Here is a 15,552-nt window from a genome sequence, read left to right as displayed (position 1 = left end):
GCTATTTGTTTGCAGTATACAGAACTTTGGCGAAAAAGAAATTATTATCTCATACCTTTTGGATCTCATCTGTTCTTGTAGTTTGCTGTACATCTCCAACACTGGGAATAAAAGCAAAATGTGGGGAAAAAAACAAACACATTAGGTCATATTATCTTGCCGTGTGTTTTTTTAGCGTCGATGAAACGTTCACACACCTCAGCACACCTAAACATTTCTGCTTCTGTAATGAGCACTTCAGAGGAAAAACTAAATTTGTATGATCAAAACTTGAAATAATATTTCTAATATTAAATAACTTTTATAACATACAAAAATTAAATAAATAATATTATAAGGACAGTTTGACCAAATTTTTTCTTTCTTTCATCATTTACACATCCTTAAACCTGTATAGGGTTATTTCTTCAGCGGAACACAAAAGAAAATATTTTGACATTTCTCATATCCTCTCTTGTGTTCCACATATGAGTCAATGTACAGGTTTTGAATGACGTGAGGGTGAATAAATGAAGACAGAATTTTTATTTTTGTAAAAAATAAGTTTGGCTTTGGAAATGTATTTACAGACACATATGGGATCACAACTGTATACTCATACATGTTACATGCTATGTTATTGGTTGGATTTAATCACTTAAACACCAAATTTACATATTGGTTATTTTTCTCCTGTTGAACAGTGTCAGAAGAAACAAGAAATTGGACTTCATATAGAAATTGCCTTTATAAAGACATTTGAGTGCGTGTATTGCAAATTTGACAACTCCGTTTACCAGCTGGAAAAAAGTGCAAGAAACTAAGCCCGACCTTCAAATGAAGCTGGTTATACCTGGTAAGCAGTGTGTGAGTTTGTCAATGGTGGTGGCAATATTTCTCTGTTGCAGACGGCATTGTCTCAGTTCATCCATTGTCGTCAGGAGCTACACAAGAGTTAATCATTCATTTTAATAACATACTGTATGTATTTTGGATATGTTGCATTCATAACCAGAGAATTAAGTAAGCTCATTAAGTTTTGTACCTCTTTGCCATTGCTTTGGAGCTTCTGATTGGTCTCAGTCACCTGACCCTGAAAAAGAAAAGACAGCCACTCAAATACTAAACTATAAAATCTCATTTTAAACATTTTCTCACGTCTAATTTTTCACAAGCATGCAACAGCCGAGTGCTTTAAATAATTTAAGGTCTATGCTATAATGCTTCTCAATTACTTCAGTAAATAGTTTAATTTAGGACGACTCCTCTTTCTGTAACTTCCCTTAAAACTCACCTTGAGTTTCTGGGCTTCTCCACGCACTTTGAGCAGTTCAGTAATGGAGTCCACAAAGCCCTGGAAGTGATGGTTGCACATCTTCTCAATTTCGCGGTCGTGGTTACGGATCCGCCCCTCCAGTTTCTCCATGAAGAGTCCATGCTCCTGCCCATCGTAAACAGACCTGCAGGGAAAACAGGGAGGACATGAAAGATGAATAAGCATGAATAAAGAGCATAAATGTAAAAACATATGTAATACAGCTCAAGTTTCTTTTTTTTTGTAGTAAAAGATACTACTGATTATTACTGATGAAGTATGAAATGACTGGAAAGAATACTGGGAGTATGACAAAATTCAATTGTTTTAAACTTATCAAACACAAATATCAGAGGCTTTTTAAAGAGATATATTTGAAAGAAAACCACTCATACACACTTGCCACTCTTCACCATTAGGTGGCAGCAGAAGATACTAAAACTAATGTAAAGTAGATGGTATGGCAGAGAATGTGCATGTGATGTTCTGTTAACTAGCAGACCAATTCAGAAGTCAAACACACCAGCACATGGCTTCACCAGTGCTAGCCCTTATCCTGCGGCTCAGGAAAGGCCCTCCTTCCATCAAGAAAGTCTTGACATCACTTATCAGTTCCTCCACAAACATTCACACACAGTAAACATCTCAAAGCCAAGGTTACACTGTGGTGAAATAAGGTGGACTGCATTTAGCATTTTTAGGAAGATCCTGGAAGGAAATGGAAGACCTGTACATCCATAATGTGTACTGCTAAAGGGCCTACAGGAACAGGATTGGCAGCCACTAGATTTCCAGTCATTTAAAGATGAACTTCAGACTATAAACAAGCACAGGATGGCATTTCAATAATAGCAACTGCAGCCTGTACAAGCCAGACAGCATTTTAGAACATTAGGTCTAGGGTTAGTCGCGGTTTATCACATCCAGAATAAAAGTTTGTGTTTACATAATATATGTCTGTGTACTGTGCATGTTAATTTTGTATTTATAAACACGTTCACATACATGTATAGATATTTAGGAAATATTTACATTTATTTATTTATATTTACCAATAATTTAAATTATATATGTTTATTATTTTTAATATTTCATATTTTCTTAAACATGTGCATAAATACAAATTTGCATGGTACATTGGTAGATTGGTCGTGATTCATTGTTTGTCAGCCCTTATTAGGACATTAAATATGACATTCAATGAAGACATGGGTAGAATTATGCAATTTATATTACAAGATAATACTTGCCATATGTACATTTATTGCAATAATGGGCAATTATTAACAGGCGAGTCTTGTTCCTCTCAAGGCTCTTCTCCCTGAACTTCCTGAATATGCCATTGTCGTGCTCACTGGCTGTAAAGTTCCTTAGAACATTATATGTAATGGGAAAACCAACATGCAAATAAAATGTATATTACTTCCACACTTTATGGGGTCATACAGAATGTTCTTTTGTTCAGGCAAACACAGTGTGATGGTGCACAGACAACCCAGTCTCACGGCAGTTTGTGACACAATCACGAAATTTATGTTCATAAACACAAATTCCCCACTTTTTTCGTGTCACTCACACTTTCAATACACATACCACGTGTGTATACTTCAGTATATACATTTATAGCCAAACAAAAGTCAATTCAGACACCAGAGATATATTTTTTTATATTTTTTACTAGTGGGTGCAGGATGCTGTAGTTCATTTATGTAAGTAAGGAGCAAAATATAGTAAACTCACTGTGACATATTATACCCAAACATTGCTCATACAGTGGACTACCGGTAAAAGTCATAAAAAAATAATTTTAGAATTTTTTGAAAAATGTTTTGCTAAAGTGTTTTTTCTTTCACTGCTAATGCGACCTTTTTACACCACAGACTGAACAAAATTAAGCATTGCTTGATAATCGGTTGCTCTAAATTGGTATTATCCAATTTTGTACTTACATTTCATAACTGACAGCTGAACCTAATCCATTACATACTGTACCTTTCTATCAAAGTTATCTAACATTATCAAGATAAATTTGTTCTGACACAGTTTAACTCTGAGTTCTTGTCATATTTTATTACCATTTTGGTTTGACTGTATAACCTTATATCATGGAAAGACGTACATATTTAAAGAGGTGTCTATAAGCCACCCCTTACCCCACCCAAAACCTAAAATCACAGGCGCAAAGACTAATTTTGCTAAAACGCACGCATTTTACGAGGTGGCAAAGCAATGATAAAGGCCCACCCTAACCCCGCCTCTAAACCTAATGTCACAGGGGCAAAGTCAAATCATAATATAACATATACATGAGAATTCACACAAATGAGCCACCTCGTAAAATAGGTACCAATTCTCATCAGACTATGTTGAAATTTATACATATGAAAGATGATTTGCATCAAAACACATTAGCTTGAAATTCGTGCTAAGTGACACTAAGTGTCCATGAACACAAATCAATAGATAAAATTTTGTGACTATGTCACGAATTCCCGTGAGACTGTGTTGTGTTTCTTGAAATGCGTTTTGGCCTGAATGTTCAGACTACTAAACAGTTAAAAACGGCACTGACTGCACACTCCCCAAATAGGGTAACTGACAAATACATAAACACAAGCTAAATGACAAATTCACCGACCTTTATCGCACAAAACTATTATAGTCCACACTAAAAACTGGGACCCTCATATCATGCATAATACAGCAAACAAAGATTACAGCCGGACAAAAGTTTTATGCTGATATATTGTTAAAGCTGGGGAATTTGTTACAAAAATGATGCTTGGGTGGCTCTAAAAGCAAAGCGGAGGAAATAGTAGGAAATGTTGACATAGTACATGTTCTTAGAGAGGGTTTAACAGCTGATGGCACTGTTAGACTGTTAAGACTAAAATGAAGTCATGCCCTATCAACGCCATTATTAAAAAGATAAAATGAAATGTAGACATTAATATTATGATATTATTGTTGTTTTAAACATTTGTCCAAAAATGCATAGAAATAAGGAAGTGTTTACATAGAGACACAAGAGCAGCAGGAATGGGAAGAAAATGCTGAACAAATTGTAATGAACACAGCTGCCCAGAGGCCCAGCTGTGTGCACTGCAGCTATGGAAACGAGACTTTCACCATCTGCCTTAAGAAAACCTTCCAATCGAGTAATTAGAAATAAATTACAAACCTTTCTGACGATCAGTCAATTTAACAAAACAAATGAATGTTTGCTTGTGTTAAGAATATTTCCCCACTGACTCTCTGAACTGGTTCTTCCCGTTTCACAGCGTGGGCCAATGGACTATTTGATGGTCTTGACAAGTCATTACTTTTGGCTCTCGTATTTAAAAGGCACTTTTGGGAAACAGTGTGACTGTTCCAGAACTGAAATGTGATATTCTCCTTGAATAAAACTGGAGCTTGACATCTTCCTAACACTCCCCAGTAGAGAAGCAGAGAAGAAATAACAGATGTGTGTACAATATGTGTGCACAGGTTTGAATGCACTTACAGTATGAGCCAAAAGTTTGAAAATGTCCCCACAAATATATAACAGAAACAGCTATTATTAATATGGTCCGCATTAGTTCAAATCTGTCAAATCATGTTTTACTTTATATCCAATAATGTCATCATGTTTGGTATTAGGTAAATGTATTAGTAATAATATATTAGTAATACAATCCTATCAACATAAATGTGGCATAGGACGTACTAGATACATACTACTGAAAACATGTGGACTCATTCTTTCAAACAATGACAGCATTGCCATGAGCTGTAAGTGCCTGTGTATGTTTGTCGACCTGTTACACAGGATTCCTATTCACTCAATTTCCTCTACATACTGTCATCATCACCCTTTAACCAACTCAAGGGAAACCTATGCTTATGTGTGCTATGATGTCATATCCTGTTGGCTGGCTGACTTCTAGAGATAGGTCAACGGCAGCTGGACGACTGAATGGATCGGAAATAGGATCTAAACTTAGAAAACACACATACACATCAGAGCCTCAGATCAACAATAGCACACGTTTTTAGCCTATATGATATAATAGCACACCTACTGATGCTACGTAATTCAACAGATACAATCTGACAACAATGTGAGGAAAAAGTACACAACATTGTCAATAATAACAGGACATGTATAATTTCACTGATCATTCACAGATCATTTACAGAATCAAAATGTATTGCTACAATGGCTTTTGCTGTATTATAATGACAATCAAACCAATTTTGCTCTATAGAAAGTAACCTCAACATAAACCATATCTTTAACATGAGCATAGTTGGCACAATTTCTTGTCTTTAGAATATAAACGCTTTAGTAGTAAGCTGAAGTGATGTATCTGGTAGGCCTATGGATCAACCAATTTGGCCAATTTAAAAAGATTAGTTCTTCCTTGTGTCAGTTAAAAAGTCTATCAAAACATCTAATGTCAATGGATAATGCCCACAAATATTATTTGAAAATAGGGCTGGGACGATATATCATGCAATTCTTATGCTCAGTTTCTCAATGAATTATGGTTAAATGCCACCATATTCGAAAGCCAAAGGGCGCTCTCTTTGCGATTTCAGAATCACCCAAGATAGGTATAATTCGCTAGTTGCACAAAATGGCGCCGGTGAGCTTTTGGGACACCAGAGTCAGAAGGGTAGTTTAGGAGGACTTTTGTCAGGCAAATATGGGTGTTATTTAGATAAAAAAGAAGAAAGTAAGATATAAGCGATATGACAGATCTTCTTTACATTGCTGAGCACTTCGTTAAGACAAAACAACTCGATAGTGTTATACGACCGAAAATTCGTCTGCGGACTCTGGCGTCGTAAAAGCTCACCGGCGCCATCTTGTGCAACTAGCCCATTAGTGTGACTCTCGATATACTGTATATCATCCCAATTTTAAAGTGATAGATCACCCAAAAATGAAAATTCTATCATCATTTACTCACCCTCTCATCATTTCAAACCTGTATGACTTTCTTTTTTCTGCAGAACACAAAAGAAGTTATTTTGAATGTTGGTAACCGAACAATGGCGGTACCCAATTACTTCTATTTGCCTATTTCACAAAATGGCGACAGAGACCGGAAGTAAGGGAAAACTTTTTCCGGCCCTACTGCTGTCATAGCCATTCATTCAGCTTGTTTTCTCACAGGCATTCATTTTATTTACCAAAAACAAAAGTAGCATATGTTGTCCGATTTATTCATGGTTTACTGGGAGATGTAAAAATAGGGAAAACAAACATTACAAAAACATTGTTTTTTGAGCGATTTATTTATTATCAAGGTCTGATATATGTTAGACAAATCAGCATAAAGGGATCGCTACATGCCTAACTTCTGTTCTCCGCAACTGTTCTGTGTAGTGAATGGAGCTAGAGCATTGGCCGGACAAGCGTTTACCCTACTTCCGGTTTGTACACGTCACGCTGTGAAATAGGTCTATTGTACGGACACAAAACCAATGCAAGTCAATGGATACCAGCGTTGTTCGGTTGCCACCATTTTTCAAAATATCTTCAAGTCATACAGGTTTGAAATGACAAGGTGAGTAAATGACGACTTTTTATTTTTTGGTTAACTATCCCTTTAAAGAAAACACTCATTTATTTACAGTCATGTCATTTAAAACCTGTATATGACTTTTATATGAGATATGTATATGAGATTTTGAGAAATGTCTGTATATAATGGAAGTCAATGGGGGTTAATGATGTTTGGTTATGTTTTGGTAATATCTTCTTTTGTGCTCAGCAGAAAAAAAATAATTACATGAGGGTGAGAAAATTACAAAAGAAGTGTTATTTTTTAGGTGAACCATACCTATACAAACACCCAAAAAAGTTAGTGTATAAGGTAGGGATGCACCGATACCGATACCAAGCTCATGTACTCGTACTCGTACTGACACACCGATACCAAAGGCTGATACCTCACGTGACATGGAGCCCTATGATTTCCGCAATGTGCAAAACGCGGACGGAATCGAGGAATCCAGGCATTTCCCAACAAGAAATTAGGGCTAAACAGCTAACGAAATATTCAGATACTGTTTAAATATGTATTCTGCTTGTTTTGCGTTACCGTGTGTGAAAGAGTGGTGCGGTTGCGTGTACTGAACGCATTGTGCTTGTGGAGCTTTCAGCGCCAGCGTTTCACTGCACAAGGACACGAACACATAACAAACACCATTTGCGGCGATCCGTCAAAATAAAAGTCCGGTTAACTTAAAGAAACGCTCTTTGCGGCGTCCCATCAAAATAAAAGTCCATTTGACTTGAACAAATTGTAATACACTCACATTTTACCACACCACCCCCCTTAATTTTTTTATAATTTGACCACAGAGTATATTGTTTACTTTAGTAAACTGAAGTAAATGTGCTAGTAAAATTGTGCTACTTATCATAAAAAATAGAACTTAATTAAAAAATAGTACTTAAATTTAAGTAGACATAAAAACAAAAGAAAAAAAGAAAATGTACCAGTAAGATACTGGTTTATTAGAATTATTGTACATTATACATGCATCGGTTATAGGTATCGGTATCAGCGAGTACCAGAAATAAAATATCGGTACTTGTACTCGGTCTTTAAAAAATGGTATCGGTGCATCCCTAGTATAAGGGTACATTATATATTCCATATTAGCCAACATCATCAATTGTAGTTCACCATTCTCTAGTTAGCTGTATCTACCTCACCTTTTAAAAACCGAGTTTTCTATCATTCTATCTATCAGTCAACTACTAATAGGAGTTGTCAAGGTAATGACAAGCAGTTCAAGCAAATGCTGTGCTGGAAAGGTCTGGCTCTTGGATTTAGCTTTATTGACCCTGCACTAGATGCTCATCTGCCATCGAGCACTGAACTGAAGGTTGTAAAGTTAGAAGCTCTAAAAGAAGAAATTAGCCTGACTAAATACTGAAACTCGATCACACTACTGTGGCCCTCTACCATAGGGAAGAACTGGCAGTCACTGCAGTTCATTAATCTCAAGACAGGTTCTCATGTCAATGAACTTAAATAACCTTTCATGTCTTTAGACTTTATCATTTTGTGCAAACCAACCAAGCACATATTTATAAAAGCACAAAATGACTTTTAGTTAATCACTCTCAGAATGCAAACACCGTTTTGCTGGATCCAGTAAGAGAGCATTGTTCACATGAGATTATCAGCTTTGTGAAAATGAAACTAGCTCAGCATGCGAGATACTCCACATTCCTTATGACTCCTCAAAATGAGCTCCAACACAAGTTGGCCTGACAACACCGAGCCTAGCGCAACTACAGCAGCATTAGGGAACACGGATCATATTTGAAAGGATAAAATTCTGTCATCATTTATTCATCCCATGTCATTCAAAACCTCTCTTTCTCCCATGGAACACAAAAGAAGATATTTTGAGAAATGTTGTTGTGGTTTTGTCCATACAATGAAAGTCAATGCTTGCAGACCAATGTTTTTTTGGTTACCAACATTCTTCAAAATACCTTGTTTTGTGTTCTGCAGAAGAAAGAAAGTCATACATGTTTGGAATGACATGAGGATGGGATTTTGGGGTGAAATATCCCTGACACAAATAAAAAAATCTAATCATAAACTAATGAAATGAAAATAATTGTAAGCATGTTCAAATGTATTAAAAAAGCAACAAACTTATTGGCAGATCAGCATTATGAAAGAATACAAAATATTTATTGAATAAAATAAAAAAAGGAAATGTGTAGTCAAACAGAGTCAGGTGCATCAAAAAATAAAATATGTAATAAAAGCAAAACTGTCAAGAAAATATTTAAGCCTATTGCAGGCAAAATTCATGTTCACACATAATGGTGATGGGTAAAGGCAGCACACAGTTATAGAAGCAGCTATCACCTGAAACACCTAAGGTGTTGTCAGAGGTGCCAGATAGCGAGAGTGAAAGACAGATGGGAACAGTAATATCATAAGTAACAGCAATCACCCTAGAAACTGCAGATTCATCTATGGGTACAGAAGCAGTTGTGTACAGATGTAACAGCTGGACTATGAGACTAGAATAAAACCCCCATATGTACTATAGAGAAAGACTGATAGATGGCCTGTGTAGCAGTGCAATGCCAGAATTAAAGCACTGAGCAACAGAATGATGCCTAATGTCTAATTCAAACATAGCTGCTATTTATATAAGACATTATATAAAACTTAATTCAAATCTCAACTGATAAGACAGCAGGTTTGTTTACCCATGACATTGCAAGAAATGTTACAACAAATATTGAGGGTTGAAGTTGCAAGTTTTTTTTCTCAGTTTTATTCCTATTAAAATGAACAGTACTTTTAGTACAAATAAGTTAAAAACTCACAATAGGTCATAGGTGAACCCATTTATATCAAATGCCTATATAAAGTCTATCTAACATGGGGCAGGCTACCCCTATGGTGTCCATAATGTTGATCCAAAACTACTGCTTGATAAAGTAGCAGTAAACTTTCTTATGACACAAAAATATTAAAGTAAGAGATCACTTTTTGTAGCCAGTGAAACAAAAATTAAACACAAGAATAATCGACGCAAAGATTGTGTCTTCGTTCGCCAATGTAGATGACATGTTTTCAGTTTGAAAAAGGGGAAGTTCTTAAGACTCTATCACACTTCTATAGTATACCCCTGCAGAGAAAGAAGGAAATTAATTTGAAATGCTTCTCTGGTAATACCAACCCAAAAATAGAGTTAAGACACCAACAGAACAATTTCAGGGAACATCTTTCAAGCAGCATTAAATCGGTTCAATTCGGCCTGCAAGTAGTACCATAAATGTGTGTGCTTTTGCAATGACTCAGCTGGGTGTGGACTTGGCATTACCTTTGTGGTGAGTTGGTCCTTCTTTCTCAGCATATGTAGCACACGGATTCATTTTACTCACAGTATGGATAAAAACACATCACTACAAACTCTGTTCTGCTGTATGTGATTGTTACTGCTGTGTCACTTGTCACATTACGAATTTAAAACCAAATGGCATTTGGCAAAACTACATACAATAATCTCAAGCTTTGGCCACAGACCAGACTTCTGCACACCCAGCATTGGCGCCCCTACTGTGGACAGCCATGAGTGATTTCCTTCATCAGTATGTGTATTGTTTGCAGGTTAATTGCATGTGATTGCCGCTGTTGTAAAGGTCATAAGTTGTAGAGGGTTTTCAACTGTGCAGCGAGAAAAGAAAAGACTGATGCGTTTTATACTTAGGTGGATTGTGCAATGAATTTATTGAAGTGCCATATGCGACCAGCCCTTAACACCAGCCATCAATTAAGAATTGGCTTTGGTGAAACAATTCAACATTATCAGCCAGTTGGCTAGTAAAGAAATATTTTCTGGTCTGTAAATATTTCTTATTTTACTTATACATTTTTTGTTTGTTTGTTTTGTAAGTAAGCACCAACCTATTAATTATTCAGAACGCACTTGCAACCATCTAACAATAACAGTCAAATATGCAGAAAACCTTAAAATAATCGAATCGGGATTTTTGCATGACTAGTCATTTCTTATAAAATTCACATTTGTCACACTTTGTTGCTGATTCTTTGGCTTTTACTGAATTATAACAGTTCTTTAAATAACATGTCCTTTAGAAAGGTTCCTACCTAATAATTGGCCAAAGTGTTGTGAAGTGTTTCTTCGAAATTCCTCAGGTGGACGCAGGAGACAGCTCAAAATATTTCCAACATTCCTCTTCCCATAATTGGAAAGAAAAAGAAAAGCATTTCCAATGCTGGAGTCCTCTCTTCCTTTTGGAAAGGGGTTAATCACTTCACATGGGCCAAGACAACAAGAGCTCACACACAGTCAAAAACAAATGCAACAAATTCCGAAGGACATTAATGCAGCGTTCAGCCGGCTTGCAAAGTTTTGTACTAAAGAAACAAGCACACAGATGACAAAACTATATAAAAAATATATACTGTTTCAATGATACTTTAGACATTGTACTCTCAGAGACACTCAGAAAGATAACATTGGCAATTGAACTGTTGTACAATATCACACTCACAATCATGCATGCTGTTACAGCTAAATAACGGCACTCTTTGTTTACTGTGCTAATATACAATCATAATGCACTCTTGCTTGTGTAATGCCAGGTTCTGCAATTGCATAAATCTGTCCTCTACATTGGTTGAGCCTGTTTATTCTATACGTAAGAAAATGGACACATTACAACTAAGCACTTCTATGCCACTGCCATCCAAAACCGCTACATAGCTCTGCAGCTAGGGTTGGGAATCATTTGAATTTTATCGATTTCGATTCCAATTACGAATCTGCTTGTCGATTTCGATTCTTATCGATTCCCAGTTCCGAATCCACAGTTGAAGTAAAACATTTAGATATCAACCTGTATGGTCACTTAGCCTGCTTATTGACTTGTTTTCAAAAATATATATATTTATGAGCACCGTTTTGTGTATATATACACATAGAACCATGTTTTTTTTTCAGATTTATTACAATTTGTATTACCATAGTTGAACTACATCATGGTTAAACTGTTCTAACTATAATGAAACTATGGTTAATTTGTGGTTCCTGTGCTTTTTAATGCAAATAAAATACTATAGTTGAACTATGCTTACTATAGTAAAAATATTGTTAAAGGGGTCATACGACACAGCTAAAACAAATATTATGGTTTGTTTTAGAAGTAATGCAATGTGTATACACGATTTAAGGTTCAAAAATGCTGCATTTTCTCTTTGATTTTCTCTTTTCTGTGTGTGTGTTATGCTAAAGGGCTTTGCTATAGGAATGTCATCACAGGTGCTGGCGTGCACACACATTAGGAAAGAGCCACTCACTACACTAAAAAACAGCCTGCAGTGGCATGAACACAGTCATTATCTACTTCAGTCTGTGGTATGAGTTGACTAAGAGGCCGTTTACACGAGACCGTTTTCAAGTGAAAACACGAAAACATTTATGCGTTTTGGCTGTCTGTTTACACGGAAACGGCGTTTTAGGGGACTGAAAACGTAAACTTTTGAAAACGGGTCTCAAAGTGCAACTTTTTGAAAACGCTGCCATTTTCGTTTCCATGTAAACTGCAAGTCAGAACTTTCTGAAATTGATGACGTCTCGCGCATGCGTATTACGCGCTCGGTCGCGCGAGTATAGCCAAAACAATATGGCGGCTTCCCGTACTGTGAGCTCTCGCTGTTCGACTATGTATTAACGTTTCCCCAGCAAAATGTGGATTTGCTGCACCAATGAGACCAGCAGAGACACACTATTTACATTCGCCAGACTTTAAACACACATATACGTCGACCACGGTATTAAAAAGCACTTTTGGCTTATTACTGTGCATGTGTATGCGCAAAGGCACGTCCGGCTTCTATACACAACAACATCGCCATCCACTGGCCTGGCGTGCATACTACAGCGGTTTTATCCGTTTTCCTGGATCCGTGTAAATGCAGAAAGTTTTGATAACGCTGTCATGTGTACGTGAAACTTTTCAAAAACGCAAAGGAAAAACTTTTCAGTTTTTCATCGTGTAAACGTGGCCTAAGACCGCACAAATGTATACGCAAGTAAGGTTGGCGTACCTATCAGCACAATTGCTTGGGAACATGATGGTCCTGAATATGGTAAGAGGCATTACATTTCCTTCACACGCTTGCAGTATTCGACCAATCACTACGCACTGGTGAACTGGCCAGTCATAGCACACCTCGCTTTTCAGAGCGATGAGCTTTGTAAAACATCTGCGCGTTTCGGAGAGGCGGGGCAAAGAGGAGATACAAACATGCACGGTATGTGGAAAATACAGCGTTTTTGAACCTTAAATCGTGTATACACATTGCATTACATATAAAACAAACGATAATATTCGTTTTAGTCCTGTCATTTGACCCCTTTTAGATAGAATGCATCTTTTGTTCCGACACTTTAATTTTTGCAATTTTACATGTCTAATACATGCATGGGCAACTTATAACACACCAAAGACACAGAAAAACACGTATTCGCGCCGTATGACCCCTTTAATTTTCATAAGGGCTTTTATTGAGATATCAGCAGATCACGCAGCGCGTGTACTTTTCTGAAAATATGCACACAGGACTTGATAAGAGGAATTCAAACTTTTAATCTCAAATTAAGTATCCGATTCCTATTCCTTTTGTTTCCAATCCGATTCCTAGCCTTTCGATTCCGATTCCGATTCCAAATTAGAATTGATTTTAAATTCAATTAGAATTGAATTTAAATTGTCATGCCCAAGAGACACAACAAGAGATTGATTTTCTCTTTTCTGTGTGTGTGTTATGCTAAAGGGCTTTGCTATAGGAATGTCATCACAGGTCCTTGCGTGCACACACATTAGGAAAGAGCCACTCACTACACTAAAAAACAGCCTGCAGTGGCATGAACACAGTCATTATAAAGCCATTTATAATACTAGCCATAACCCGCCTGTTTAGATGAAGATTTGACATTAGTTACCAAGTAATTATAGTATGAGCGGAACTACAACTCTTTGGGGAGGCATGCTGGAAACGCTGGAGAGCCGAGGCAGAACAGTCTGGGGAAACTGACTCACTAAGGAAGATCGAGATAGACCAAGACCCAGTCTGTCAGTTTTCTCTCTCTCTCTGACACACATCATTTCAGACATAGAGGAACAAAACTCATGCTAGAACGATGCAGGCCTGCATATGAAGTCCGATATGTTTATGATATGCTTTAGAGTCAAGTAACAAGGATACATTATAACTTATACAGCCCACGGGCCACAGTACAAATACTGACACCAATATATGCCATTATGCATCAACGAAACACACACTGTTTCTGTGCCAACAGCAACTCACATTTACAGGCAGATATGACACACACTGAAAAATAAAAATAGGTAACAAAATAGAAGCATGAGAATGTTAAACTTGCATATGTCAACAGAATAAATGTAAACTACAATCAAATGCAACTTATCTTAAAGTCCCAGTGAAATTAAATAATAAAATGCCTATTTTTCATTAAAAACTGAAGCGTTTTTTTGTAAATAGTTTGTCAATGTGGGTCATTCTCTTTTAAAAATGTATGCGCACACGTAATCTTTAGTTAAAATCTGAAAATGCACTTCCTTCCTGTAATGACTATCCATCTTAGATGACGCATGTTAGACGGCTTGGGCGGAGCATCCGTTAACTCCTCCCCTTCAACTGTCAGTCTGCTGCCAGTTCCATTTCAAAATGCAACAGCTGTTTTTATACATCCAATCATTTCGCAATGAAAGACAAAAGCCACGCCCACTATTTTTCTCATTAGAAATTCAGTTTCACTTGGAAATTAATCAAAATACGGAAGTAAAAACGATCGCAACTTCCGGGTTCACAGGGACTTTAAACCAAGATGGGTTTAAAACAAGCCCAAACAGACGCACAGATCAACTGACATTAGGAAAAAACACAACAGTGTTCGGTAACCAGAAAAGGAAATCAATCTCGGCCAACGTTTAAAACATTCACTGTTATTGATTAGCTTGTTTTGCATTTTATTGAGCTCAGTCCCAACTGTCTGAAAATGTGTTGCATCATCCATTAGGCTATACTGTATCTGTATGCAACATAAGTTGCTTAAGTCCTGAACCCAGCTAACACAGTACGTTCTGACGATGTCGCCAGTTCGTCTTCATTTGGTCACCGTGACCACGTTCTGAGGATGTCTTGGCAACGTTCCATTTCTTAGAATTTTTGCTTACGTTCCAAAAACATTCTAGCCGAGTCCTCAAATAACATTGTGAATTAATCCCATGGAGAACGTTGTAGCGACGTGATGTACTGGTCTTCAAATAACCTGGACACTGGTCATTTGATTAATGAATCTGGTCATTTCTATTTATTATGTTATTGTGTGGAAAATGAATGATCAGTGTAAAATCAGTTATAATGTCAAGACGAATGCGACTTCTGACAGTTATTAAACAGGAGTTTAATTCGATACCACAATTAAAACTGTGTTTCTATTTATTTAGTGTGCACGTCTCTGTTCTGCAAAAAGATGCGCTCGCATCATTTAAACGTTAACAGTCATTTCTGCCTGATATTACTTAAGCGGTTTATTAATATTCTTTCTTTACATTATACCTTACAGATGTGAGTTAACACATATTTTAGTGATTTTCGATCGATTTGGCGTGTTTAAATGAACGGACCCTGATGTTTGTGAGTGTGACTAAAGAAGCTTTTGAT

General features: G+C 36.8%; 1 protein-coding gene across 2 annotated transcripts in view; it reads right to left on the bottom strand.

The window, feature by feature from the left end:
* The window catches only part of exoc6b (exocyst complex component 6B), a 96,902-nt gene that overhangs the window by 75,070 nt on the left and 6,280 nt on the right, over positions 1-15,552 (bottom strand). For both annotated transcript variants that reach the window (XM_057337183.1, XM_057337194.1), the window contains exons 2-5: positions 1,274-1,439; positions 1,025-1,072; positions 833-923; positions 56-101 (exon numbers count right to left, since the gene is read on the bottom strand). In XM_057337183.1, the coding sequence (XP_057193166.1) occupies positions 56-101; positions 833-923; positions 1,025-1,072; positions 1,274-1,439 (351 nt within the window). The remainder of the gene's footprint in view (positions 1-55; positions 102-832; positions 924-1,024; positions 1,073-1,273; positions 1,440-15,552) is intronic.

Source organism: Triplophysa rosa, linkage group LG1 (assembly GCF_024868665.1).
Source record: "Triplophysa rosa linkage group LG1, Trosa_1v2, whole genome shotgun sequence".
Lineage (NCBI taxonomy): Eukaryota > Metazoa > Chordata > Actinopteri > Cypriniformes > Nemacheilidae > Triplophysa > Triplophysa rosa.
This window is presented reverse-complemented; position numbering and strand designations above follow the sequence as displayed.